The 25180-nt window shown below is 49.0% G+C and overlaps 1 protein-coding gene across 2 annotated transcripts; it reads right to left on the bottom strand.

Annotated features, from left to right (window-relative positions):
• Positions 1 to 21358, bottom strand: NR2E1 (nuclear receptor subfamily 2 group E member 1). 2 transcript variants are annotated; one of them, XM_023254223.2, is made up of 9 exons: positions 20600 to 21358; positions 15785 to 15930; positions 12257 to 12344; positions 10417 to 10652; positions 8937 to 9083; positions 6728 to 6824; positions 6191 to 6340; positions 5832 to 5937; positions 1 to 179 (listed from the first exon to the last, which is right to left on the bottom strand). In XM_023254223.2, exons 1-9 carry the CDS (start codon positions 20622 to 20624, stop codon positions 113 to 115), a joined length of 1062 nt encoding a protein of 353 aa, XP_023109991.1. In that variant the 5' UTR covers positions 20625 to 21358; the 3' UTR covers positions 1 to 112. The 2 variants fall into 2 exon arrangements, with proteins under 2 accessions (XP_023109991.1, XP_023109990.1); XM_023254222.2 differs by lacking the exon at positions 1 to 179 and adding an exon at positions 202 to 1735 and having other exon boundaries at positions 20600 to 21357.
• Positions 21359 to 25180: the final 3822 nt, after the last annotated feature.

Here is a 25180-nt window from a genome sequence, read left to right as displayed (position 1 = left end):
GAGAACAGAATCTTATGTTTTATTTCTTTATTCATCATTTTACAAATGGGATTCACTGTAAAAAGGAAATTGCCTTTGTGGTTCGGTTCTTCAGGCTGGAGTGCTCTGAGCTTCAGTTTTTACACCAGCTGCTGCTGCCACCTTTTCTCTGGTGGGTGAGAACCAGCCAGGGAGGGAGGCTAAGAAATCAGGTAGAGTTCCTTTAAATCCAATATATTTTTATTCTTTGTAAATACAATGAGTACAACCTTTTAACTTCACAAATCAGTTAATTCACTTTGTACAAGAAAAGTTTTACTCATCCTATGATAGTCCAAGTGCTGAATATTTTTCCTCAGTGCTAGTACCTAATAAATCAAAATGTGAAAAGTACAGCAGCTATTTTAAAATGTTTGTTTCTACATTTCCATAAGTATAGATTCATACCAAAGGAGCAGCTTATAGTGTAGGACGGTGTGTGTGTGTGTGTGTGTGTGTGTGTGTGTGTGCATGTATGTGTGCATGCGCATTCAAGGCTTTACTAGAAACCGGTTTTCTGAAAGGCATTGAAGAGTCTCAGGCTGTTAGCAACGGATCGATCAAGAAAGCTTTTAGCCTCCATCTCCTTGGGGTTCCTTCTGGCATCATGTCTCTGTTCACTTACTCTCTGGTGCGACTGACTGAAACACGAGTTCGGACCCCCATTGCCTTTGGTCGCAGCACTTTGTTAACGGGACAGCAATCTGCCTCATCATCCATCTCCACTTTATTTGGTTTGGCTGTTTTAATTCATCCTCCCTCAATTTGCATTCTTTTAGTAAAGCTCTTCTATTTTTGAGATGTTATCCAACCTGAAGTCTTGGTGAGAGTCTCCTTTTCGTCCACCAATTCCTTTGACAAGGTTGCCTGGCCTATGGTATCAAAGGGGGGGGGGGAGGAGAGGGGAAGAACGGGAAGGAGGGGAAGCAGAAGGAGAAAAACAAAAGAAAGAGAAAGGAAAGAAAAAAGATAGAGAAAAGCAAGTCTCACGGCATAAGCTACCTTTCATTCACTAACTCGGTTCTGAAGGCCACTTCATGATGTATTACGATAGAAGAAAAACTTTTGATAAAACTTTTGATTTAAGACCTAACCATTATTTTTAAAATAATTTCTCCAACATAAAATAGTTCTGAAGGCTGCTGTCTGATGTTATATACAGAACTATATTTGGTTACCCAACATTATCTGCTAAAAAGGAAAAGAAAGTTCTACCGATGTTTCAGCTTTTGAGAGTTCAGCCTGATCTTCCAGGTAAGAAGCAAAATGGCATGGCCTGTGGCAACCTCCCTACTATTCAGCCCCCCTTCCCAGGGCGTGGCTCTGCTCAGGTGGTCCTGTGACAACCCCTTTCCTTCCCAGGCTGCCCTACCCTGGCCGAGGCAGCAGGTCAAAGCGACTGGAACTGTTTTGTGTCAATTGGCATTTTTTTTTTCCTGAAGGCTACACATTCCCAGGTTTATGCTTCCTGAAGGGTTTGTTAGTTGAGGCTTATTCTCCGTGGGTAGAAGTTCATCAGATACTGTCCCATCCTGAAAAGTGGGGACTCAGAGCTTAGATGTCACTGGATTTGTACATATCTGAAAGCAGTCTTGTAATTGGCACGTTGCCGATGGTTTTTTTGAAAAACACTTCTTCTATCGTTGACGGACTAATAGAACGTAAAGCTGGCAAAAGCAACAGGAGTTTTCCAAAGCGACAGGGTTGAGTGGGATATCTGGAATAGGAGAAGCCATGACAGCAAGGTAAGAGCGACGACTCATGGGAATTCGCATCTCATACGTGAACGCACACCATCTTCAGCATAATTTCCTGATTGGGCCTCTTTAATACCACACTCTCCCTGCGACAGAGACCTATGCAGGTGCTACTGGCCCTGTTGTGTGGGTTGAATACTCGAGGCATGAAGAACATAAACGATGCTGCCAAAATCACTGTCTTTACATTAGCAAAGGGGTTGCATTTCATTTGGAGAACAGGTAAGTTTAAGAAATACAGTTACTGGGGTGCCCAGGTGGCTCAGTCGGTTAAGCCTCCGACTTTGCTCAGGTCATGATCTCACTGTTGGTGAGTTCGAGCCCCGCGTCGGGCTCTGTGCTGACAGCTCGGAGCCTGGAGCCTGCTTCAGATTCTGTGTCTCCCTCTCCCCCTGCCCCTCCCCCACTCGGCTCTGTCTGTCTTTCTCTCAAAAATAAATAAACATTTAAAAAAATTTTTGATGGGGCGCCTGGGTGGCGCAGTCGGTTAAGCGTCCGACTTCAGCCAGGTCAGGATCTCGCGGTCCGTGAGTTCGAGCCCCGCGTCAGGCTCTGGGCTGATGGCTCGGAGCCTGGAGCCTGTTTCTGATTCTGTCTCCCTCTCTCTCTGCCCCTCCCCCGTTCATGCTCTGTCTCTCTCTGTCCCAAAAATAAATAAACGTTGAAAAAAAAATTTAAAAAAAAATTTTTTTTGAAAGAAATATAGTGCTAAGTGTAGGTCAAATAATACACTAAAGGTTGCCAGTGTCGAAAATAACCATGGTGTTGATGATAAAAGTAGCGATAACATTCACATTTTCTGATTCTCAAGGCTCCCTCATCAGGCTAGTTCCCTCAAATAAAATGGTTTCCTTCTCGAAGCAATTCTCCAAATTATTATTCAGGCATTATACTTAGTCACTCTCAGGAATAATTCCATCCTTATTACACTGCAAATTAAAGACTAAGTTCTGTTGGGTGGCAGTGCCACCCAACTTTCATGTCAATGAAATTGGCATATAATTAAAGATGTGAGAAATTGCTTAACAATTTCCTCTCTTGATGTCCAACATGCGTCTGTGCTCAGATGTGCAAGTTCGATTTTCTGCTGCCTTTAGATGCCTGTAAGCCACTTCCTCACTGTAGCCCTGATATTTCTTCAGTCAATTGTTTGGAATCAGGCATCCACATACTTTACAGGGAGGTCTCCCTCCACTACAACAAATCACCTGGAGGACTGAGCTCCAGGGACACCTGTCTGTACCCAGGCTGGGTCTAACCCCTGGCCACAAGGTGCTAGAAACTGACAGATATCAAAATTCCTTTATAGGAGCTAGGTAGCTGACCACTGCATTTAACTGACCAATCACTCCAACCTGCAAATAGAATCCAGGGGAGAAATTGTCATGGCTGTCTGTTAGCTTTGGGTACCCAGGAGTCCCTCTCTTCCACCTGATTTGAGGCTGATCATTCTTTCTGAGCCTCTGAGGACCCCACTTGGCTCCTTCACTGCCCACCTTCATAATCACCCAGGGACAAGGACCACCAGACCACATTTAATAATGTGGTATGGAAATGGTGGAGCTTAGCTACATTTTTTAAAATACCCTAATCCCATCACTTATTCTCCTTGCTCAAAATATCTTCTATGTTTCCTGGAAAGTAATCCCCAAGACCCCCATCTCCCTTCCCCCTTGGTCATTTACTCTCTTCAACAGCTCCCAGGGTCAGGCCAAGCAGCAAGAACCCTGCATTGCGTACGCAGGGGCTGCCTAGACAAGCCTCTGCCATGTCTGCAGCACTCACCCAACATGCTGGAAGTTTCCTACAGTGAGGAACCACTGTGGGAAATAGTAACTTTCAGAAAGGATAGATTTGGGGGAATCCATAGACCATTAACTCTTGATTTTCTGCAAGTAGAAAATCCACTCACCTACTTACCCACTCCTTTCATTTCCTACTTAGGAAAGGACTGGATAGTCAACAAGAATTAATTGTCTGTTAGATGTCGAGTACTGTACTACCTAGAAACAATAACAATGTGTGTGTGTGTTTGTGTGTGTGTGTGTGTGTGTGTGAGAGAGAGAGAGAGAGAGAGACAGACAGAGACATTGAGAGAGTCTGACTAATCAACATTAATTTTTAGAATATAGGGGCACCTGCGTGGCTCAGTCAGTTAAGGGTTTGACTCTTGATTTCAGCTCAGGTCATGATCTCATGGTTTGTGAGATCGAGCCCCACGTTGGGCTCTGTGCTGTCAGCTTGGGATTCTCTGTCTCTCTCTCTCTCTCTCTCTCTGTCTCTCTCTCTCTCTCTGTCCCTCCCCACTCTCAAAATAAATAAACATTTAATGAACAAAATTCCATGTCAAAGCAGTTGTGTTCTTTCAATTAATAATTTCCTTGTTTTGAGGCTGGGGTAGAAGTAATATACTTGTCATTTTCCTAAAATAGACTTCTGTTAATTTGTGGTTTAGCTCTCTCAGGTCACCCTAGGAGAAGCTTCTGGTGCACCAGGCCCTCTCAGGCTCCCCTTCCTCTTTGCTGGCACCTCCCATGGCACCTCTACCAGTCCCTCTACTGGCTGTCCCTGCAGCCCTTCTCCCCTGCTGAAGTCCTGCCATTCAAGGACCAGCTCACATGTCATCTCCTCCATCACCCAGCCTTTCCAGACTTTCCTTAGCAACTAGAATTCATCCCTCCCACTCCACACTTTGCTTTTTCTCTCCTCTCTGTCCTCAATTGAATGATCACTTCTGCCTACTTCACGCAATGATAAGGGAAAGTGTCTTTTTCTTTCTAGTGTCCCACAATACTCACCAGGAGCCCCTCACGTAGCAGAGTACTCAGCAAATGCTTGACTGAATCAGTAAGTGGATATCACATTCTTTTCAGTGTAATGTTCTTTATGCCTCAATGACTATAGATGTCAGAGGTCAGATATGACATACAAGTTTGTTTTTAGTGGAGTGGGGGGTAGTGCCCAAATTATGTACTGTTCCATTTTATAATTTTGAACAAATATTAAGTGCTTACTATACATTCTGAAATTTAACATGGATTTAAATGTTTAAAACCATGGCACTTTAATTTGAAAGACATATACACATGTACTATCACTCAGCACAGGTTCACTGATATTCCATGGACAAGGAACGGTTTTATTCATTAGTTTTCAAAACAGGATTTATAATAGAAATAAGCAGATCATAGCAGGAGTGGTATCACCCCCAGCGAATACAGGTGACTTGGTATTTCGCCGACCCCTTAGGTGAGAGAGACATTAACTGCCTCTACCCTCTCAATGTAGTTACTCCTAGCAGAGAGTCTATGGGTGATGTTGAGATGATCAAGACAGGTTTGCATGGGCTTCCTTTCAAGGTCAATCGAAGAATAAACAACAGTAGCAACTCTTTTCTAACCTTGCATCTACCACAGTCCTAACTTAGGAAGCTAGCAGGATTCCACCAACTCTTTAAAAGCCTTTTTTTTTTTCATCTTAAAATGGAATCAGAAAGTCTATAACTCTTGGTGGACTTGTCCATTGGTGCCAGGAGGAGTACTGCTGGAGCTCCAGGGGCTGAGAGGTCCTACAACTAGCCAAGAATATTCTCTGCCACTGGGCCCTGCTTGGCCAGAAGTTGCTATGACTCAACAGAACTCAGTGGATACCAGTGATCAAAGCCAAACCGCAATCATGATGGGGCTAAAGATGGCCTCTCAAGGATGATGTGACCACTCTGTAATATATCAACTAATATACCACTTTGGCCTTCATTTTTGACCTTTCCCATATCAGGGTCCATTCACACAAATGTGTTCAAATGTTTTGATGGATCAACTTGTTCAGCCAGGACAGCCATAAGGGGTCTGGCAGTGCTTTCATTTGGATAATCTAATCTTATCTGCTCCTCTCACCCATCCTGTGCAATAGGTGAGGACACAGATTCTAGCTAAATTAACTGGCTGGCAACAGGATGATTAGTCACAGGGTCTGAACTGGCTTATTACTGCCTGCTCACACATTCACAATGGAAGCAATTTTCTTAAGTGCACGTTCAAGGCAAACAAGAGTCACCTGGTATGGATGTAGCTGTTGAGGGTTAGCTGAGCCTCATCTTGAAGGGCTGCGATGGCAGCAGCATTCCGGAAACTTCTCAGTTCAGAACCACTGTGTGTAGGAACTAGAAATGAAGACCAGGAAACTGTGATAAGCGACACAGGAAATGCAGACGGGAAAGCAGCTCTCTGGACATGGATGGCTAGCAGGAGAACAGTAGGGTCCCCACTGTCGAGAATGGGGCCAGCCTAAGAGTATCAGCTCCCTTAAAAACCATCACCTCTTTTTGCAATGATCAGTCTGGACTTTGAGGTGGCAGAATTAGGGAGGTGGCAAAACTGTGGAAGGAGAAGAGACAGGGGTTGGCGTCTGCCTACCAGCTTTGAAAGTGACGATGCATTTTAGACAGGCAAATTCGGTAGCATCTAACCGGAGTTGTCTAAACCGAGCCACCACCTCTTGTAAAGCTTGTATTTCAGATATGATCTTGTTCAGCTTCTGGGAATCTGTGTTGTCACCATTCATGCCTAGAATAGAAATATGGAATAAATGCTCTAATATGAAGGCATTTTCATGATTTAATATTGATTTTTGACAGAATTCTGCATATCAATATCTATTCAATTGTCACTCTAAGATATCTGATTCCGTGTAAACTGGCTATATTGTATGAAAGTTAATATAAAATCTTCTCTTGGATGATAACAAACACAGTAATTTGCATTTAAATAACAATGCAAGCAGTCATGAATACAACAAAACAACATTATTTGCATTTAAATATAGATTTATAAATGACAGGTATACTCTATTGTTCAGCAGGAATTTGTTATTCTTTACATGTTGTTCTTTTTTCAGTAATGTATTTTTATGGTAATTTCTACAACAAAGTCATTAAATTGTGCAATTCTTACCAGATACAGCCAGTAGAGTGTTAGCATCAACCGGAATGGCCCATTGTGCTATTCCTAGAACAAACAGTTCTCTCCAAGCATCTTCCAAAAGCATCAGCTGTCATACAATAGATGTATAATATAATATAGTGTGTAATTTATAAATTTATAAACAATTTCAATATGTAAATTTCCATTATTTTAAAAAGTGTTTTAAATGCCTGTCTTGGTAATTTTTCCCCTGAATATTCTAGCTTTCTTTTCTTTTCCATATTTTCTTTTTTGAAAAGGTGCCTATAGATAAGCACATGCATCTGAGAGTCAGCCATTCCAATTCCCCAAACTTTGCTTCCTCTGGAAAGGGGTTTACCCTTCATTTCCTTGCATCCATTCATTCCTGACCACCTAGAAACTTCTCCAGAGACCCAGGCTCTATGAAATGCCACCAGCAGCTCAGCAGGTGATCCCTTTCATATAAAATACTGATATCATCAGGGTCGAGGATTACAGACTAAGCGTGCAGATCTGGGCCCCCATCTTCCTACAAGGTTGGGGGGCTGGGCAGGGAGCAAGGAGAAATCACTAATTCCCAAGAGGCATGCAGGGAAATCAGGGTGTAATTATGTTAATCGGGTTTTGCTGAGTTTACCTCATCTCACTGCCTGATTTTTCTGAGACTCATAAGTGGACAGCATCAAGGTGCTTGTCATTTTCATTCTAAGAAAATGTGCTACTGAATATTTAAAATGAAAATCTGGCTCCTTTTCCAAATTAATGTACTGGATTCCACTCCATTGCAGTTTGCTTGTTGTTGAAGGGTTTCCACTGAAGGGCTAAGTGGCAGACAGTAAGTAAATTTTGTTTGTATTAAAGAGTATACAGATACCTGTTTTGAGAAAAAATAGCCAGTGTGCACACATGCACGTGCACACACACACACACACACACACAAACACACATACACACACACAGCAAATGGTTAGAGTCAGCCAGTAAACCTGGTCAAAGACAGAACCTAACCATTTTGAAAAAAATCTGTTTTTGAAAAATCTCTCAAAAACCAGCCAATTCTGGATGATTTATGTGAAGGGATTTCCTTTTGAGAGCTAAGAGCTGAATTGTGAAGGCTTGTAACCAAAATCACAATAAGACCAAAGGTTTAATTTTGAAAATGCTTTATTTTTAGTTTTATTGCATTAAGTACAGAAAATAATACTTTAAAAATGCAAGGTAAACAATATCTAATTCTGACCATGTCTGAAAGTCCAGGCTATGGAAAAAAAGAACATCCCATGCTAGAAGATTAAATGTTTTGAGCACATTGCTAGGTCTGTCTGTAGGAAGGATGCTTCATATTAAAGGGCACTATCATGCTTTAATTAGGTATAAAATGAATTAAATAAATAAACCATTTGCTTTTAAAACTACTTATTAGCTTTTGGGAAGTTTGTCATTAATTTCCATGAATGTCTGGGTAACAGCCAATGGTTATTATGAACACTTCATTTTCTTTTTTCCCCTCAAGATTAGAAAAATTCCAGCACAAGCTATTTCTGATATTCCTAACAACAAAATTTCTGGCTTTTGTTACAATGTAATTTTTAGCAGCACATACTCTTTCTCCCTCTGAATGTCATTTACAACTGCAGAATTATGCACAATGCCCATGTGTTTACAAAACCTCTAAAAGTACTTAAAGAATCAAGGGAGATCCTAGCCTAGAGTATGCAGTGTACCCTTTAACTGTACATGCTGATAAATTAGTGGTCAAGGCTGTATCACAATGGAAAATATAAAGCTCTGGGACATAAAATACTAAGACTAGCCCTGAAAATATTACAGGGGAATACTCTCATCATCTATTTCTCTCAGGTCCAATATTCTTAAGAAACATCGTTTTATTAGCAATTTTAAATATCATTAAGATTTCAAAAATTTGTGATTCAATTAAACAGAGAGAGAGGGAGAGAGATGTTCTTCTATATTTGTTTTTCATAGCCCAGATCTAACTTTCCTGAAATAACACAATTGCATCTCTTAGTAAGGGTTCCATAGCTAGATATTTTGAACCCACAGTAGGAAGCTAGTAAAAATCGTTTTCCCATTGCTGCTAGGAAAGGATGGCTGGCCTTCGTGATTTATCCAGATAACCTCCCGTTTCATAAGGCTGATGACTGTTGTTTTTTACCCACCCCCCTTCCCCGAGAGCTCAGTACCCTCTTGGTCATACCTGGTCCTGCAAAGATAGCGTGGAGAAAGCTGGTACACTCTTAGCCCACTTGATGCTCATAAACAGAAGCCTGGCAGCTGATTCACACACTGACTCTGTGGCCACTTCATACAGATACATTGGGGTCCCATTCACTTCATGGGGGTACTAAGCAGGGAAGAAAGAGAAACACCAGGGAGTGAGGAAACCACAGCTTTGCAAAAGAGCCAATCTTTTAATTTTCTAATTAGAACAGGGAAGGAGACAAGAATTTGGGTGTTCTGCTGAAACATGCAGTTGCCATTGGTAGATAAAAAACAAACATCTGTATCTATAGACTTTGAGAAATAACTGCTGGGAAAGGCCCATTTCCAGTCTTTGGGGGCCCATTCCTTCCAGAGGGGCATCTGGTTTTTCTGTCCCCTGTGGCAAGTTTTCCTCAGGCTGAGCAAAGTGCCGGGCCTGTCTCCCAATTTAGACAAGAGCTGCTTGCATTTGTGTAAATAAAAATAGATGTGAAAAAAGTATAAATTAATAGGCATCCCAAACACAAATATGCATATGAGTATTTTTAGAAAGGATTAGTATATTATGGAAATATTTCAATTAGACATCTTAATCATTCACAGAGCATTCCCATTCATAACTGACAACATATTCATAACACTACTTTCCCAAGCTTATTATACACATCAAGGGTAAGAAAGCAATATTAAATATTGTGCTTGTGTGTGTGCCCAGGTGTTTGGCTTCCTTGCAGAGTGGGGCTGCAGCTGGCCCTCCCCTTCTCGGCCTGGAGTGGGTGCTTTGGGTAGGTACCAGCTGGAAGCCTGGAAGGCAGTCCCTAGGTGGCAGCCTTTTGAAATGGTTCAGGCTGTGGCCCTGCTAAGTAGAGACTCAGTCGTGATATAAATACATGCATCTCAGAAAAGAGGGAAGGGAGAGTGGAAACTAAAGCCAGATTCCTCAAACTGTCCTAACAGGGTGAGCTCCACACATTGTTGTTGCATTAGGGACCCACAGCTTTGCCCAAGGAAACAGATCCCTGAGATCTGCAACTCAGGGACTCTTTTCTACCAGTGGTAGCCAACTCCTTTTTGCTAGAAACAGAAGTGCTCTTCTGGTCTCCAGAAATACGTAGGTTGTTCAGCCAGGGCTCCACACCAAGGGCTTTTTTTTTTTTTTTTTTTTTTTTTAACAGGTGCAGGTTCCTGGGCCCCACCTCAAATTTGCAGAAACAGACTCTATGGGGAATGGGCCAGGGAGTCCACATTTGTAGCCATCTCAGAGAGTGACTTTACTGCCCACTAAAATTTGAGCACTCCTGGCTGAGCAGGGAAAAGTAGGGAGGGGCCTACAGCTCCCTGCAGAGCCTGACTCAGCACCGCACCGTGGCCAGGTCTGTCTTTTGCTTGACCCCTCCCCGCTCAGAAGAGATGGGCAGGCCCTTCTCCTCCCTCAGCTAGGCACCAGACTTCCCGAGTCCAGCAGGGACACGAACCTTGGGCGTGGGCTGAGCCAGACTCACGAGAGTCTGCCGCTCCGGGGTGGCGGACACGGCGGCCAGCTCCAAGCCATGCGGCTCCAGCTGCGTGACTGCGGTGAAGAAGGCTGGCGCGGGCAGCGCTGCGGAGGGGAAGTGCGCAGCCGCCCCGTTCTCTTCCTTATGTCCACGGAAGTAGAGAGCCACCTGCTTGCGAATGGTGGACGTCCGAGGCCCCCGCTCGTGCTGCACCGCTGCAGAGACAGACAGATGGACGAATGCCCAGGGATCAAAGACTGGACAACACTTAGCCGCTGCCGCTCTCCCGGGCCAAATGCCCCATCTGGGCAGGCAAGGTCACTAGAGAGGTGAAGAGAGGGAGGGAGAGGGAATGTGTGCGCGGAGGACGCTCTGACAATGTCTTACACTGGAGGCATTAGAGAGCTGAGGCTGAGAAGAGGAGCCAGGCCCCAAGTGTCTGATAATGGCCAGGCCTCAAGCAAGACTAGGTGTGCTCTCTGTGAGTTCAGGACTCTTTCCCACCCACGGTGGTCGCAGGGAAACCAGAAACCTTCTGGGCAGGAGTAGTTAGATACCCTTGTATGCCACAAAAGGGAGAGGGAGCATTGCACCCAGCCAGGCACAGCGTCCCTGCACACTTTTCCTGCTCCCCCACCTCCACCCCCGCCGAAATGGCTTTTGGCCTCCTAGGGCGTCAGGAGAAAAAGACCCGAGCCCGGGGCACACTGTGGGATGGAAAGAGGGAGCGCCCGTCTTGGAGTGTGCTGGAGGAAGGCAAGGGAGATGTGACAATTACCGCCAACAGTTTAAACAAACAAATTAATTCAGGGCAATCTTCCGTTCGCAGAGCTTGACAACTTGTCAATACACAAGTTCAACAGGTTGGACGCTCCCTCCTGCTTCCTGTGCCGCGGAGGAAGGATCACTCCCCAGTGGGCGCTGTGCCTCCTGGTGCTGCCACCCAGCCCGCCCCGTCGCCAAGGCAAAGTCCTCTCAGCATCCTATCCTGAGACCCCATTCCTCCTTTTCGGCCAGGACCCCACCCCCACCCCCCCACCCCCCGCAACCCAGGCCAGACCTGGGGCGCCCTCGCCAGGACACCACCGGGCACGCACTTGGACTAAGCTCTTTGCGCAAGAAGCATCTTAATGCCTAGCTCTTGCTGCGCGCGCTTAAGAGCCTTCTGGGAGTTGGGTGTCAGAGGCACCCCCAGGCATCACCCTGCCTCTCCAGCCTCTCTTTGTAAAACCGAGAGAAGGCCCAGAAAAAGCCCAGATCGCCACAATGGCCATCCTGATTTTGGAATCTTGAATTAGCAAACAAGGGCTTGAAATTCCGAGTGCTTGCGTCTCTGCCCTCCCTCCTCCGACACAGTGCCCCAGTCCCCACGATCTCCACCCTCGAAGGCTATCCAGACTGCGAGATTCTGCGGGAGACTAACAGGCTTAGAAGTGGCCACAAAAGAGCTGCAAAGAGAGGCTAGAAGAGGTATTAGGATGTGAAGCGGGAAATACCGCGCGTATGTGCCCAGCAGACTGGGGCTCCCGGCATCGCGGTCTCCGTGGGGGTGGTTATGGGGCACAAGTTTCCAGTGTGGCCATGGGCCATACTTGGAGAGTTCCATTGGATAGGGACTGGGGGGAGAGTTCCATAGGGGGTGGGGGGCTCATGCAGAGAGACGGAAGGATATGACTGAAAGTCCGAGGCCAATTCCCAGCATCTGGAAAGATGTGCTGGGGAGATGATTTACATTCATTGGAGTGCCACGTATTTTCTGTACATATAATTTGCTTACTAGTCAACCAACATTAGAGCGATAAAAAGCGGTACTGATTACCATCTTTGTTCATGTTGACTTCCAAACACTTCTTCAGCCGACACGCCCTGCACTGGTTTCTGTGCGTCTTGTCCACCGGGCAGCCTCCCTGGAACAGAGCACAGGAGGTCAGCGGCCCCAGGGCCTTTAGACTGGAGATGCGAAGCCGGCGCCAGGTGGAGGGAAACGTGAAGGCGGGAACGGACCCCGCCACGGACCTAGGAGCTGCAAGCCTGGGTCCGCCAAACTTAAAGGTCTTGGGCATGAGCAGGGCCAGGCAGAGAGAGGGCTGGGATTCCAGGGGCTACTTCAAAAGGAACAGCCCCTGACCCTACGAAAGTGGACAAGGAGGAAAAGTCCTTCTCAAAGCAGGTGAAGTGTCCCAGCGCCTGGTTGCCCGACTGCTGTGCTGGAAGGAGCTCTAGAGGGGAACTTCTTCCAGGCGCGGAGGTGGTGCAGCAGGCGCGACACTTTTCAGTACCGAAGACAGCGACCTGGCCCAGAGGCGGAGGCGTCAGAGCTGGGCTGGGAGCAGGCATGCTGGTCGGGATCGCTGCTGTGTCCAGAGTCTACCTCTTTCTGTTACTTTCTGTCAGATAACTCTCTCCCACTTATTCTTCACTATGCTGTTTCCTTACTCTTGCCTTTGTACCTGAAGCCATTCTTATAACCAGCATGTGAAACTTGTCTTAAAGACTTGCCTCAGCACAGATTCATGGAAACAAAGCCATTCCTGGAAAGTGAGGCAGAAGCCAGAGTGATTAGGAGGGCAAGACCTACAGAGGTGAGGATGGGAAAGGAAGAGTCCAAGGCCTAGGCAAAATCTACAGATGCCCACTATGTAGATATGACCAGAAAGATAATGTGATGGACTGTCTGACAAAACGATAATATGGACTGAGAAAATTGGCATTATAACTGGGGGGAAAAAGAGCTAATTACTGACTTACAAATATTTATTTGAGATGCACGAGAAAATAAATGTTTTAACTAATGACACTTTCTGGGAAACTATTGGCTATTAGAAGAGGAAATTTACAGGGGCGCCTGGGTGGCTCAGTCAGTTAAGCGACCAACTTCAGCTCAGGTCATGATCTCACGGTTTGTGAGTTCGAATGCCATCGGGCTCTGTGCTGACAGCTTGGAGCCTGAAGCCTGCTTCGGATTCTGTGTCTCCCTCTTTCTGTTCCTCCCCCGCTTGCACTCTCTCTCTCCCTCTCTCTCAAAAATAAATAAAGATTAAAAAATTTTTTTAAAGAAGAGGAAATTTACAGAGAAACTTTCTAATGGAACTTCAGTGTTCATTCAGTGTTAGGTGTTATTACTGAGGGAACTTATACATAGATACATATAGTCACAGCTACATATGCATTTTATACACCAAAAATACAGAGTAAGTTTGGTGCTCTCCTGTGTTTATATGACTTGCTACTGTTACATGTACACTGGGAAGAAAAAGAATATAATAAATGCATTTTATTTTGCTTCATAACCTAAAAAATTCATATACTCTGAATTTGGAGTATGTACACTTTCTGAAATAGCCCTTAGGAAAAAATAACACACTTGAATATACTTTTTTATGAGATCCCACCCTTCTGATTTAAAATATGTTGAGGTAATATTTACAATAAAGGTGGGGCAGAGGTTCATAATAATTTCCATATGTTTTAATTACTGTTAACCATAAATTAGAATATTATTTATCTAATCTTAGATAAAGGAAATAATCTTTGCTTTCTAAGTGAATTCTTTAGGGCATCTTTGAGGGCCAGTGTAATAGCTCAATGTAAAGAGGTTTAGAGAACTTGTTATTAAATGCAGTCATATATCTATCCTCAAATGTCATCTTCCTAGTATTCTGATAAACAAGCTAATGCAAAATCGAAGCCTTCATTTGTTCTTAAGAGTGTCTTGAAATCAGATCATATGTATATAAATATCTGAAGCTTGAGAGAAAGATGAGTGCTTGAGCTCAGCCCATTTATTCTCTCTGTAAGGAGAGGACACCAAGCCTGATGAGTCTATTATCAGTCCTTTACAAGGACTTGGACTGACATCAATATGTTTGAATTGATAGCCAACCCCTTTGAAAATATCAAGCATAACATCTGAGATTTTGATTCCCCAATTCTGTGCATTGCATAAAATTAAAAGGTAATTTAAGTAGAAGCCTGCTCAAATCTGAGGACCCACAGTAATCTCATATTCCTGAGGGGCTACAGGGATACAGCCCTGCATGTGTATAATGTGATGTGTCCATATGGTGAGCTAGAAACTGATACAGAGCTGTGTACCCAATTAAACAGGTAACAGGGCTGGAGTTCAAAATAACTTATCCAAATGTAAATATCATCATGTTTTTGTTGATAATCCAAATCTATTGGAAATTAATATGAGCAGACATAGCTTTAGAAATAGAATAATTAATTCACTAGCAGCAGATAATATTTGTGTATGTATACACATATATAAATATTAATTAGTGAAGATGTTTTACCATTTTGGTTACCAAAGGATGACTTCTGACTAATACTTTCTCCAGGATCTTCTTGGGAGTCAAAGTGGTGGCTCTGTGCTGAGGGTCTGTGTGCCTGGCTGAGGAGAACGCAAAGTGTGGGGCCAAAAGGCTGATCTCCTTGAAATGAGCCTATTGCTGAGCTGGGAACTGAGTCAGGGGGTCCTACTTGCTCTTTCTGGAAGCTTTGGCTCACTCTCAGCCCATGCTCTAACCCCCTTGTCTCTCTGAGACAGTTCTGCTTGCTCAAGACCAAAACACAACCAACCAGGCACATCTTCTAAGCAGAGAAAGAGAAGACATGGGAGTCTTGGAGAGGATCCAATTTACCTCTTCCTTGAGAGTCTTCTTTTCCTGTGCACTCTGCCTTTCCTGTGACTCTGCCTAGCTAAAGTCACATGGGTGCTGAAGCCCCACTGACCACTACCAGAGCAGTCCTGCTACTCTGAAGTTGAAAGGACACAGCCCTTCACAGGGCAAGCCCTCCATGTTCCAAATGATCATGCTCACTTTGGGTGGCAACCTTGACTGAGATGCCTTGTGCCTTTTCCTTCTACCATGGCAGGCAGTGGTCAGGTCACTGAGCTTGGGTGCTGCTAGGAATGTGGGTGGGTGCAGGCAACAGAACATAGCCTTTCTCCAGATTGCCCTTGTGGCTTAGATTCTGACGTTCCTTAGGTCCCCTTCTCTGGCTTCAAAGCCACTGGGTGTGGGCCATACCCTGTGTCAAAGTGTGTCAAAGGATTGCAAAAAGTGGGACGTGTGTGTGTGTGTGTGTGTGTGTGTGTGTGTAGGGAGGAGCCGGGATTTCAGATTTTCCCCTGCAAACTCTGTATCTTCCCTTAGCTCTTCCCGCCTTTCCCACGCGGAAGGGCCTCTCTGAGCGTTGAGGCGGGAAGGAGGGAGAGGAAGGGAGAGGTCAGAGCTTGGTCTCTCCCCAGCAGCCTGGAAACTCGGAGGAGGCCTTGGCACAAACAAAGAAAGGGGAGGCAGCAGACGGAAGCCGGGCGGTGCAGCCCTGGCCAAGGTACCTGGTTTCCAGACTTGCAGACATACGTCCTATTCCTTCGGATACTCCGTTTGAAAAACCCCGAGCAGCCGTCGCAGGCGTAGACCCCGTAGTGTTTCCCCGAGCTGCGGTCGCCGCACACTTTACAGGGGATATCTAAAATACGGCCTGAAATCGCAGGAAAGACAGGGAAGGGGGGAAGGGGCGAGAGGGAGAGGAGGGCGGAGAAGAGGGAGGAAAGGGGAGCGGGAGAGAGAGATGCTAAGCAATCTGACCTCTGAAGGGATTAGCACCGAAGCTGCGGTAAAAGCAAATAATGAAGTGATTTTATAGCCAAACTTTTTTTCCTTGAGCAAGTGTCAGTTTCCTACAATGAGCATTATTCATGCACCGCTACATGTATTTGGGTCTCTTCTAATCGCTGAGACCCATTTTGGAATAAAAGATTACAGCAGGCCGGGGCGGCAGCACGGCCGCCGCTGCCTTTCTGCTCCGCGGAAAGTTTGGCCGCGTCCCTCCCCCGCTCTCGCATTAAACAGAGAAAGTTGTTAGCGCGCGAGGAGACAAACTTGAAATGTAAAAGGGGAAAGAAGAAAAACAAACACGGCTGGAACCGGGGATGGCAGCTGGAAGGCAATCGAGTTTTCTCTGAGCTGCCGGGCGGTTGTTATTATTAGGATTATTATTGTAATGCTAATACTAGGATTATTAATGATAATAAGGGTAGTGGTAATTGCCCAACTTTCGCTTTACCTATTTTAAAAAATGCTTAGTGGATCGCTTGTGAGAAATTATTTCTTTTAGGAAAAGAACATTTTCCCCCCAAAGTAACTAGGACCGGGCTGGGCAAACGAGAGAGAGTGACGCGTGTGCGATCCCTTAGCAGGTTAGCGCGGGACAGCCACCCCCTTCTCCCTCCACTCCCCAAGTTCTTCTTCCTCAAAGACCTGTCTCGGTTGGGTCCCTTCCTGCCTGTTTTCCACCACTGTGGGAGGCTGATATTTTAAAGGATGTAGCTGGTTTCTCTAGACTGTCCTCCACCCTTATTGGCCTCGACAGTCGCCTGGTTTAAGAGAACTTTCCCTGGAATCTCCTCGAGCCTGGGGTGGCCATGGACCTTGGAGGAATGTTAGGGAGAGGGTTGTATCCCAAAATTCAGAAGAGAAGGAACTATTTTCTCTAAGGTTCAAGAGTCCAACAAGCCTGAAGAGATTTATAGGGACTTATAAATCTTTCCTCCCACAAAGTATTAAAGTGTTAACATTTTGGTAGTAACAACAATGATAGTAATAATTAACTTCTTTACATTAAATTTTCAAGTCGCTACTCGACCAAAGGCCTCCAGTCTGGGGCCGAGATGCCTCCGCCTCGATGAAACTCGACAGTTGCTCCCTGGGGCGCTCAGGTTCGGGAACGCTATCAGGCTGGGGTGCAGAGAAGCGAGTCAGAACAACCCCGCAAGGGGAATAGAGAAGGCGTGGGCCCCCCGTCGGGAAGGGCCGCTGAGGTCTCAGAAGTGGAAACTTGCTCGTGGATTTTGAGGCGTCCTGGTAGGCGCGAACCCCTGACCAAGGCCTAGGAGGAGCTGCTGGGGGCCGGGAAGGAGGGACTTAGGGAAAGCGCCGGCGGCCAGGGTGGGGGTGGGGGTTCGGGAACTACCAAGCTCGGCCTGGGTAATTACAACCCCGCCATAGCACCTGCCTATACAGCCACCAGTGACCCGTCAAAAAGAGTAGCATGGGAATTCAGACGGCGACAAAGGCCGGTGGGGGAGGCGCGCGGCGAGGCGACCACCGCCTCGACGCCCCCTTTCCAGTACGGTGGGAGGAGAGGTTGTGTTGGGGGGAGGAAGGGGCTGGAGAGCGCCAGGCGAGGCCACAGCGGGTCTTGTCCCTCACCCCCTTGGGCCTGTCAGTGCGCCCAAAGGAACTCACAGCCGCCCAGCAACCGGGGACGCGAGCTCTGCTGCGTCGCACTCACGCTAGAAACAGTAAACTTGGTTTCCATATTTTGCAACCATCGTTCCCAGCATGACACACGCCCTCTGGCTGAGCGGGGGTCCATGTTTGGGGTTCAGCAATCTTGTCGCCCCAGCTGTCTTCTTCCCGGTAGCAGTTTTGATGATTCCAAGATGAGCGCGCAGGAGGAGCAGTGGTGGGCTTTCTTCCCCCCCCCCCCCCCCCCCCCGCTTCCCATCCAGACAGAGGACAGGGACGCACATCTCTGGAGAAACCCATGGGACGCAGGAAGGACCAGTGCAGGGTGGGTGACTCTCCTCCAGCTGGGGCGGGGTGCGGGGCTCCTCGACAGTCGCCCCTCGGGGCCTCCACAGCTGCGGGTCGGCCCTGCCACGGAGCAGACCTCCGAGTCACGGCTCCTGGGGCAGATTAGAGGCAGGCGTACTCGCCCGGGGCGGGGCACAGGAGGGAGGGACGCGAAAATTCCGGGGCATAGCGGGTCTGCGCCTCAGACTCCGCCACCCAGCCACGTAAAGGTGACTTGGGGTCACGAGACAAGCTGGTTGACCCCGTTGCAAAGCTCCTCTCATTTAGCAAACCGAGCGAGCTCCGACGTGAGGCAGGCGGGAGTTTCCTGAGGCTGGAAAACCGTTCTTAACTTCCCTCGCCAGGGGGTCCCCTCGGGGCTTTTTGTGTGTCATAATTGCCTAAAGATATATGGCAGCTTCGATTACTGTAATTACCATCAGAGGCTGTTGAAAGAAGTTAGTCTGGGCTGCAGGGGTGACTGGCCGGGGTCTTGTTACCACCCAGGCGGGGCTCCCGGGTGACATCGCTCTGCCCTCCAGCTGTGCGAAACCGAGCGAGGCGGGGGCCGCAGACCTCGCGGCCCGGCTCGGTCCTGACCTCGCCCGCTGCGCGCCGACCTCCTTGCCGCCCGGGGCCCGAGGGCCGCAGGTCTCGGGCCCGGCTGCCGCCACCTGTCTGGAGAAGGCCGGGATGCAGCGGCGCCGCGGGCGGGGGCCGCCTTCCTGCGGGCCTGAGAAACTATAGCAGCTGCGGCAGAACCCGCGCCGGCTCTCAGGCTTCCGAGGCCGAACTCGGGCCCTTGGGAAGTTGGAAAGCTCCCAAGTTTCCCCAGCGTGTCACTCAGCCGTTCTTTCTGAGTCCGGGCGGTTCACCTAGGTGCCAGTCCGCGGGTGCGGGCCCCCAGCGAACCGAGCTTGGCGCCTGCCCCTTCCCCCTGTTCCGAGGCCTCGCTTTTCAGGCGCTCCCCGCCACCCCAACACGCATCAACCCCGCCGACTCCTCACCCCAAGTGGGCGAACGAGTCCGAGGCTCCTTACTTCTAGGGAAGAAGGCGAGGGCCTGTCTCAGGGCGAAGTAGCCAGGAGGCCTGCCGAAGCCCGCTGGCTTCTGTTTTTGCATTAGAGGCTCGGAATGCTGCAGAAAAGGTTTCCTTCTGCCCCTCCAGGGGAGGACCTCACACTCCAGAACCTGGGCCACAAAAAGCCAGGCCGCCTCGCTGCCCAGAAATTGGAGCAGCGAGGGCCAGCGTAGGCCGGAGGCTAACTGGAAACGCCAGGCCTCCGCAAGGGTCGGCTCTGATTTGTGCGGCGGCAAAGTTTCCTGCTCTCTTCCCTCTGTTCTAAACATCTCTCCGTTTCTCTTTATTGTTCACGTTCACTTCACTTGAATTTTTAAAACGGTAACACCCAAACCAAAGCGAACGGATAAAGTGAATTGCTTGCCACTTAAGTGGGACTTCATCATCAGTTCTCAGAAGTATCTTGGATTCTCCCAACTTTCAAAGACTCAAGACAATGAGGGCGTGAGGGGAGGGGGTGTTTGAGGAAAGCAAGGAGCCGCAAAAATGCTATAGGCAAAGACAAGGGCGGCGGGAGATCTCCGGGACGTAGGGACTGCGGCGGGGGGCTACCTCCAGTCTTGGGCCCCGGAAAAGGCAGCCCTGGGCCACCGGAAGGCGGGAACTGAAATGCCCCCGGGAGATCCGAGCCTTGCGACAACGCCCGCCCAGCGCCGGCTCGGGCCTCCACATTCTCGGGTTCCGCAGGCACCGGGAGAGCAGATGCCCTCACACACACAGACACGGAGCCCCCCACTCTGGCGTCTGGGGTTGGTTAGAGATCAGCCACGGCTCGACCTTCTGACGGGGAGCTACCAGCTAGGCAAGTTTGAGGGAGGAGAGAAGCGCGCGAAGGGAACAGGCCGCACACTCCTGCCTCTGCCGAGCTCCCGCTCGAAAAATCCTCGGGATTAGGGATTTGGTCCCCTCTTTGCTAGAGCGGTTCGCCATACTTTAAATTCCCCAGTTATGACCTACGCGGATTTAGGATTAAGGAAAATGTGACTTTTAAATTGTTTCTGCTTCCCAGTTTGCAGGATTATTTGAAATAACTAGAAACGGGGTGCAAAGCATTCCTTTCAAATCCGCTTTGCGCAGAGTTGCTTTTGCGCGCTGGAGCTCGGAGTTTTGAGCGAGCGTGTTATTGTGCTGCAGCCTGGAGCTGCGGCCTAGTTCCCGCCCCCCGTCGACACTCCCCCCCTCCCCTTTCCCCGCACCTGGTCTCTAAGCGGATGCGACTCGCGGGACTGGCGGGCTGCAAGGGTCTCAACCTTCCCACCAAACCGGGGGGGGGGGGTGAGAAATCAAGCAATCCAGAGGTAACGAAATTCTTCCCTCACCACGAAACATCCCGACTCACGGGCTACAAGGAGCTGGGCCAAAGCGCACACGCCGCCGGAGTCCCTTTCCCGGGCTCGGAGCCGCAGCGTTCCGGGCAGGATCTCCCCGGACTCCTCTCCCGCCCACCCCAGGCTGCGCGCCTGAGCCCCGCGGCGGCCCGAAAGGTACCCACTTGTTGATCCGGCCGGCTTGCTCATGCTGGCTGTCCCGGGGCGGAGCGGTTGGTGGGCGCTGCCCGAGTCCCGGCCGGCAGCGCCCGCCTCGCCGCCGGGCGCCGCAGCTCTCCAGCCGCCCTCCAGCCTGCAGGCTCCCGGGCCGGACAGGTGGGTGTCGGTTGCGCGCTGCGCTGCTCCCTGGGCGCTCAGAATTCGTTCCACAGTGGGAATTTAAGCATCCTCAAGTTTCTTCCCGGCTCTTGCAAAACCGCAGCTGCTGGGAATGTTGCTTGGTATGGACACACGCATGGACAGACAAACGGAGAGACGGACGGGCAGATCGAGGAAGAAGGGAGGAGGACAGCGAGAGAGGAATAGTGAAGGACAGAGACGGAGACACGAAAATGGTCTTCCTACGGAGCAAAAAGGACAAGATCCCACTCTTTCCCCATCCCTGTCTCTCAGTCTTCAATTTCTCCTTCTACATTAGGCATGCAGAGTGTGGCCAGATCTCTACAGACCGCTGCTCTTTTAAGGAAAGAAGGAAAACACAACCTCAGTCTCAGGCAGATGGGCTCGGCGCTGCCCAAACCAGAGAGCGGAGTGGGAAACTAGATTGCTGGGAAGTCTTCCGAGGGAACAGGCAGCCGGGTCCCAGTTTCCGGGGAGAGCCGCGCACTGAGCGGCAAAGGGTCCCCGAAGTTCATTACCCCGTGACTTTGTGCTTGTCGCTGCGGGCTGGGTCCCCTGTAATATCTCCAGAAGCGCTCTGACAGGCAGCCGCGGGGAGGGGAATAGGGCGTCCCTGGCCCACTTAGCTTTTCCCCCAACTCCTGGCGGGGTCTGACGTCAGCCATGTGCGGGGAGGGGATGGGAAGAGGGAGGGGGTTAAATGCTAATGATATTAATGAACCTCCAAGCGGCTCCCAAAGAAAATGCAGGCGCTGTCGGAGCTGCCGAGTTAGAGTGTGAATATGGGAGTGTGGCTCTGTGCGTGCGTGATGGTGAGGACGGTGCTGCTCTTGTAATAAAAATGAATTATTATATTTCATGGCAAGGGGAAGGGGAGGGGAAATGGAGCATTCTCAAAACGCTTTCCCCCTTCTCTCCAGAGCGCCAGACAGATTCGTGGAAGAAACTGGGTGGCTGTGTGTTTGTGTGATTGTGCGCACCGGATATGGCCATGTGAGTTGGTTCATTCTTGGTCCCGTGCCCCTTCTGTTGGGTAAAACTTGGATCTGGTCCGAGGTGAGTAATTATTCATTTTGCAACTATCTACAGAAAGTTGTAGCTGAGGACGCTGTGTGCGGACTTGGGGCCTGGGATGGAGTCTGCTGAAGGCTCGGCGTTCCTGCGGCCTTCGCGGGGTCCGCTTGGGCACCAGCCTTGGGGAGGGTGCGCCCGCTTCCCAAAGCAAAGCCCATCCGGAGCACAGCGAGGCTCCTGTCGCCTCCATTATCTGCACTGGAGCGGCTGCAGGACAGAACTTACCCTAGCAGGCTTCGCTGGCCCCCCCTTGCCGAGTAGCTTCCAGGGATTCTGGGGAGCTTCTTCCGCCTTACACCCCCAGTCCTCCCGCCTGCCTTCCCCCCCGACTCCAGGGCTCTCTCACGCCCTGGTCCCTGCGCCGCTCTGGGAGAGCGCACGCCTAGGGAGCGGTGATCCCCAATCTCCAAGAGATTAATTCTTATTTAAGCTCTCCCAGCAGCTTGAACTTGTCGAACAAGAGCTTGCCCGCCGGTCCTCCGGGCGTGGGCCGGCTAGGGGTCAGGGGTCACACCTCCTGCTCTCCCGCCCTCCGCGGCGCTTTTGGTGGTGGGGGGTGGGGTGGGGGAGGAGAACTGAGACCCGCTCTCCGAAATTCTGCCTGCCTTCCCCCAACTGCACTTTCTTCAGACTCAGGGTCAACCCGGGCTTTCGATCAGAGTTTGTGTGTGTGAATGCTTGCGTCCCCCGAGCCCTCGGAGGGCGCAGCAGCTCCTCCGCCCGGCGTCTCCCGGGCACAGGCTGTGCGCTCCTGCAGGAAGCCGCAGCACGTGACTGCAACTTTCCGCAGCAGCCTTTGCGGGGCCTGGACCCCCGGCCTGCGCACCCCACACGCACGAGAGCCCGCGTCCTTGCCAGGGTCGTACAGCCTCCGGGGCTCGGGAGCTGGGGACACCCGGAAAAAGCAAGACAGGGGACGACTATTTCCCAAATTAACCCTCCTTGGGTTTTTTTTGTATTGGGACGAGATTAGGGAATCGTGGGACTAAACCATAAACCTGAGGGTATTTTTGAGAATGGAAAAGAAATTAAAATTTTTGACAGCCAAATTGGGCAGCGTACTGGCCGCGCACGCAAAATGGTACAAACTTTAACTCCGCGCCCAGAAAGGGAAGTGATTTCCAGGCGTCGTTTGAGAAACACAGTTATTGTCCGAAGCTCGGTTTTGGAGCCTGGGGTTCTGGCTTCCGCCAGAGACCCACTTGTCCCGCCGCCGCTGCCTCTGCAGCTGCCGCCACCACCGTCACTATCATGTGGACGCAGAGTGGGGCGCTTCGTTAAGGACAAAGAACAAGATCCAAGTACAGTACTGTATCTCAGACGAAGATGAAGTCCAATGTCAAAGACTAGACCTGGGCCTGTCCCTGGGGCAAAGCCTTAGGATTCTGTGGCAAGAAGGCGACCTAGAAACTGCTTTTTGGGAGGGGTCGCTTGGAGGTAGGAGGACTATGGCTCTCGAAGGGTCCAAACTACCTCTTCCTCTATTCCCCGACATTCTTGCCCTGTAGGCTCATTTGTAGGCATAAAAACTTCTGGAAAATACTCCCGAGGCTCATCAAATTGTCTCAAAATCAAAATGGGAATGCCTCCCTCTTTTTCCTGTCACCAGTCCCTAATCAAGCAGGGTATCCAGCAGTCCAGTGAATAGAAACGTGGGGGCGCGCGCGCGCGCACGCACACACACACACACACACACACACACACACAACACACCACCACCACCACCACCACCATCATCCAGTCCTGGCAAAAGGCACAACACGCGCGCACACACCCGCAGCATGTTCGTCCTGTGTTCTGTGCGCCCGGCTGTAATTATCGGCGCGCTTTGCATAAATCACAATGCAGTTCTGAAATCATCATGATGACTTTCTGGCATGATTGGTTCAGTGGCAACAGCAGCTACAAGATCCAGAGTAGGCGGGAGGGGCTGGGCGCTTGCCGCCCACCAGGTCCAAGGGGAGCCTAAAGCCGAAGCGCGTGCAGGCTTCTGCTCATTCAAAGGTGTTGCAGGCCACAGGGCCCTCGGATCTAAGATGTAGAAACTTGGGACTCTCCTGGGTGCAGCGCATAGAAGAAAGTCTCCGCAAGACAGACTGTTACTTTCCATCTTCCTATCAATGCGCTGCAGCTTGAATCACAGTAGGTGCAGCCTGAATCACAGTAGGTGCTATATAAATGTTAGGTGAATAAAGGAGGAAAGTCTGCAGATTTCCCAAGAAGCCCCAGGAGGCACAAGAAGGCTAACTTCTGGTAGCCAGGATGTGGGGGTTCAGCCTCTGTCCCAACTAGCTGTGTAACCTTGGGCAAGAGACTAGACCTGTCTGGGCTCCAATTGCCTGTAAATGATTATACCCTGTTCAACACCTTAACTTTCAGAGATTTTTCCTGTGACTCCAGGAGGGGAAATGATTGCTAAGGGGCAAATGCCACCTATCTCAGAAATGCATTTTAACAGAGACAAGTTCAAGGATGAGTTTATAGCAGTTGTCTTGGGGAGGGAGTGGAGCCACACCCCCAGAGATTCTGAAGCCCTTCTGACCAGGTCTAAAGATAGCCCCTAACTTCCTCTTTAGCCTCTTGTGAGTGTGGGGCTCTCCACCAAAATCAAAGTCAAAAACACAACGAAGGCATCTTTTATCACAGAACATTTTTACTTTGGCCCAGGAGATAAGAAATAAGATCACGAGAAGGACCATGGAATCTAGGGTCTCTCTGTCCATCCATCAATCATCACTCCATTCATCACATACTGAGCACCCACTATGTGTCAGAGATTAAGGACCTGATCTCTTTCTCGGGGAGGCTACAGGGAGAGCAGACACATAAAAGGTGCTAAATGCATTGGCTTGGACTAAAACACAGAACATTCTGGAAAAATATACAAGGGACCCTAAACCAGCATGGAGTGAAATAGCCTGTGAGGGGATGCCTGGAAAGCTGGTCTTGTGTTACGGGAATCTACTGCCTCTGAAAACTGTCTTATAGCTCACTCTCCCTACTAATGCCCCTTCCCATCCACTTAAAAAGGAAAGTAGAGTCAGGTCAACTAAATGGTATGAGAGAGAGAGTCAGGGGTGCAAGGCACCCTTCCAGCATCCGATTATGTGGGTCTGACTCCTAGCTCTCCATTCACTAGCGTTCCTAAAAATGGTGCCATTTTCTCCAGTTCCCTTATCCATTCTTCTAAATTAAAACAGCAAAGGAGAAAGAAAAAACTTTTCTATCAGCAAACAGAGCTGAAGTTGGTGTGGAACAGAGACACCTCTTCCCCAACCAATGATCAATGCCCTCTCAGAGGTCATTCTACCTGTGGAGATTCATTGCTTTAA

This window comes from Felis catus, chromosome B2, assembly GCF_018350175.1.
Source record: "Felis catus isolate Fca126 chromosome B2, F.catus_Fca126_mat1.0, whole genome shotgun sequence".
Taxonomy (NCBI): domain Eukaryota; kingdom Metazoa; phylum Chordata; class Mammalia; order Carnivora; family Felidae; genus Felis; species Felis catus.
This window is presented reverse-complemented; position numbering and strand designations above follow the sequence as displayed.

Bases quoted from the DNA above. Each gene is read 5' to 3' on its own strand.
- NR2E1 (XM_023254222.2), bottom strand. From the start codon at position 20,624: ATGAGCAAGCCGGCCGGATCAACAA. The intron at 15,931-20,599 runs GTGGGTACCTTT...CTGCGATTTCAG, and splicing joins CAAGCCGGCCGGATCAACAA to GCCGTATTTTAGATATCCCC. The intron at 6,825-8,936 runs GTATGACCAAGA...ATTGTATGACAG, and splicing joins CGCTATCTTTGCAGGACCAG to CTGATGCTTTTGGAAGATGC.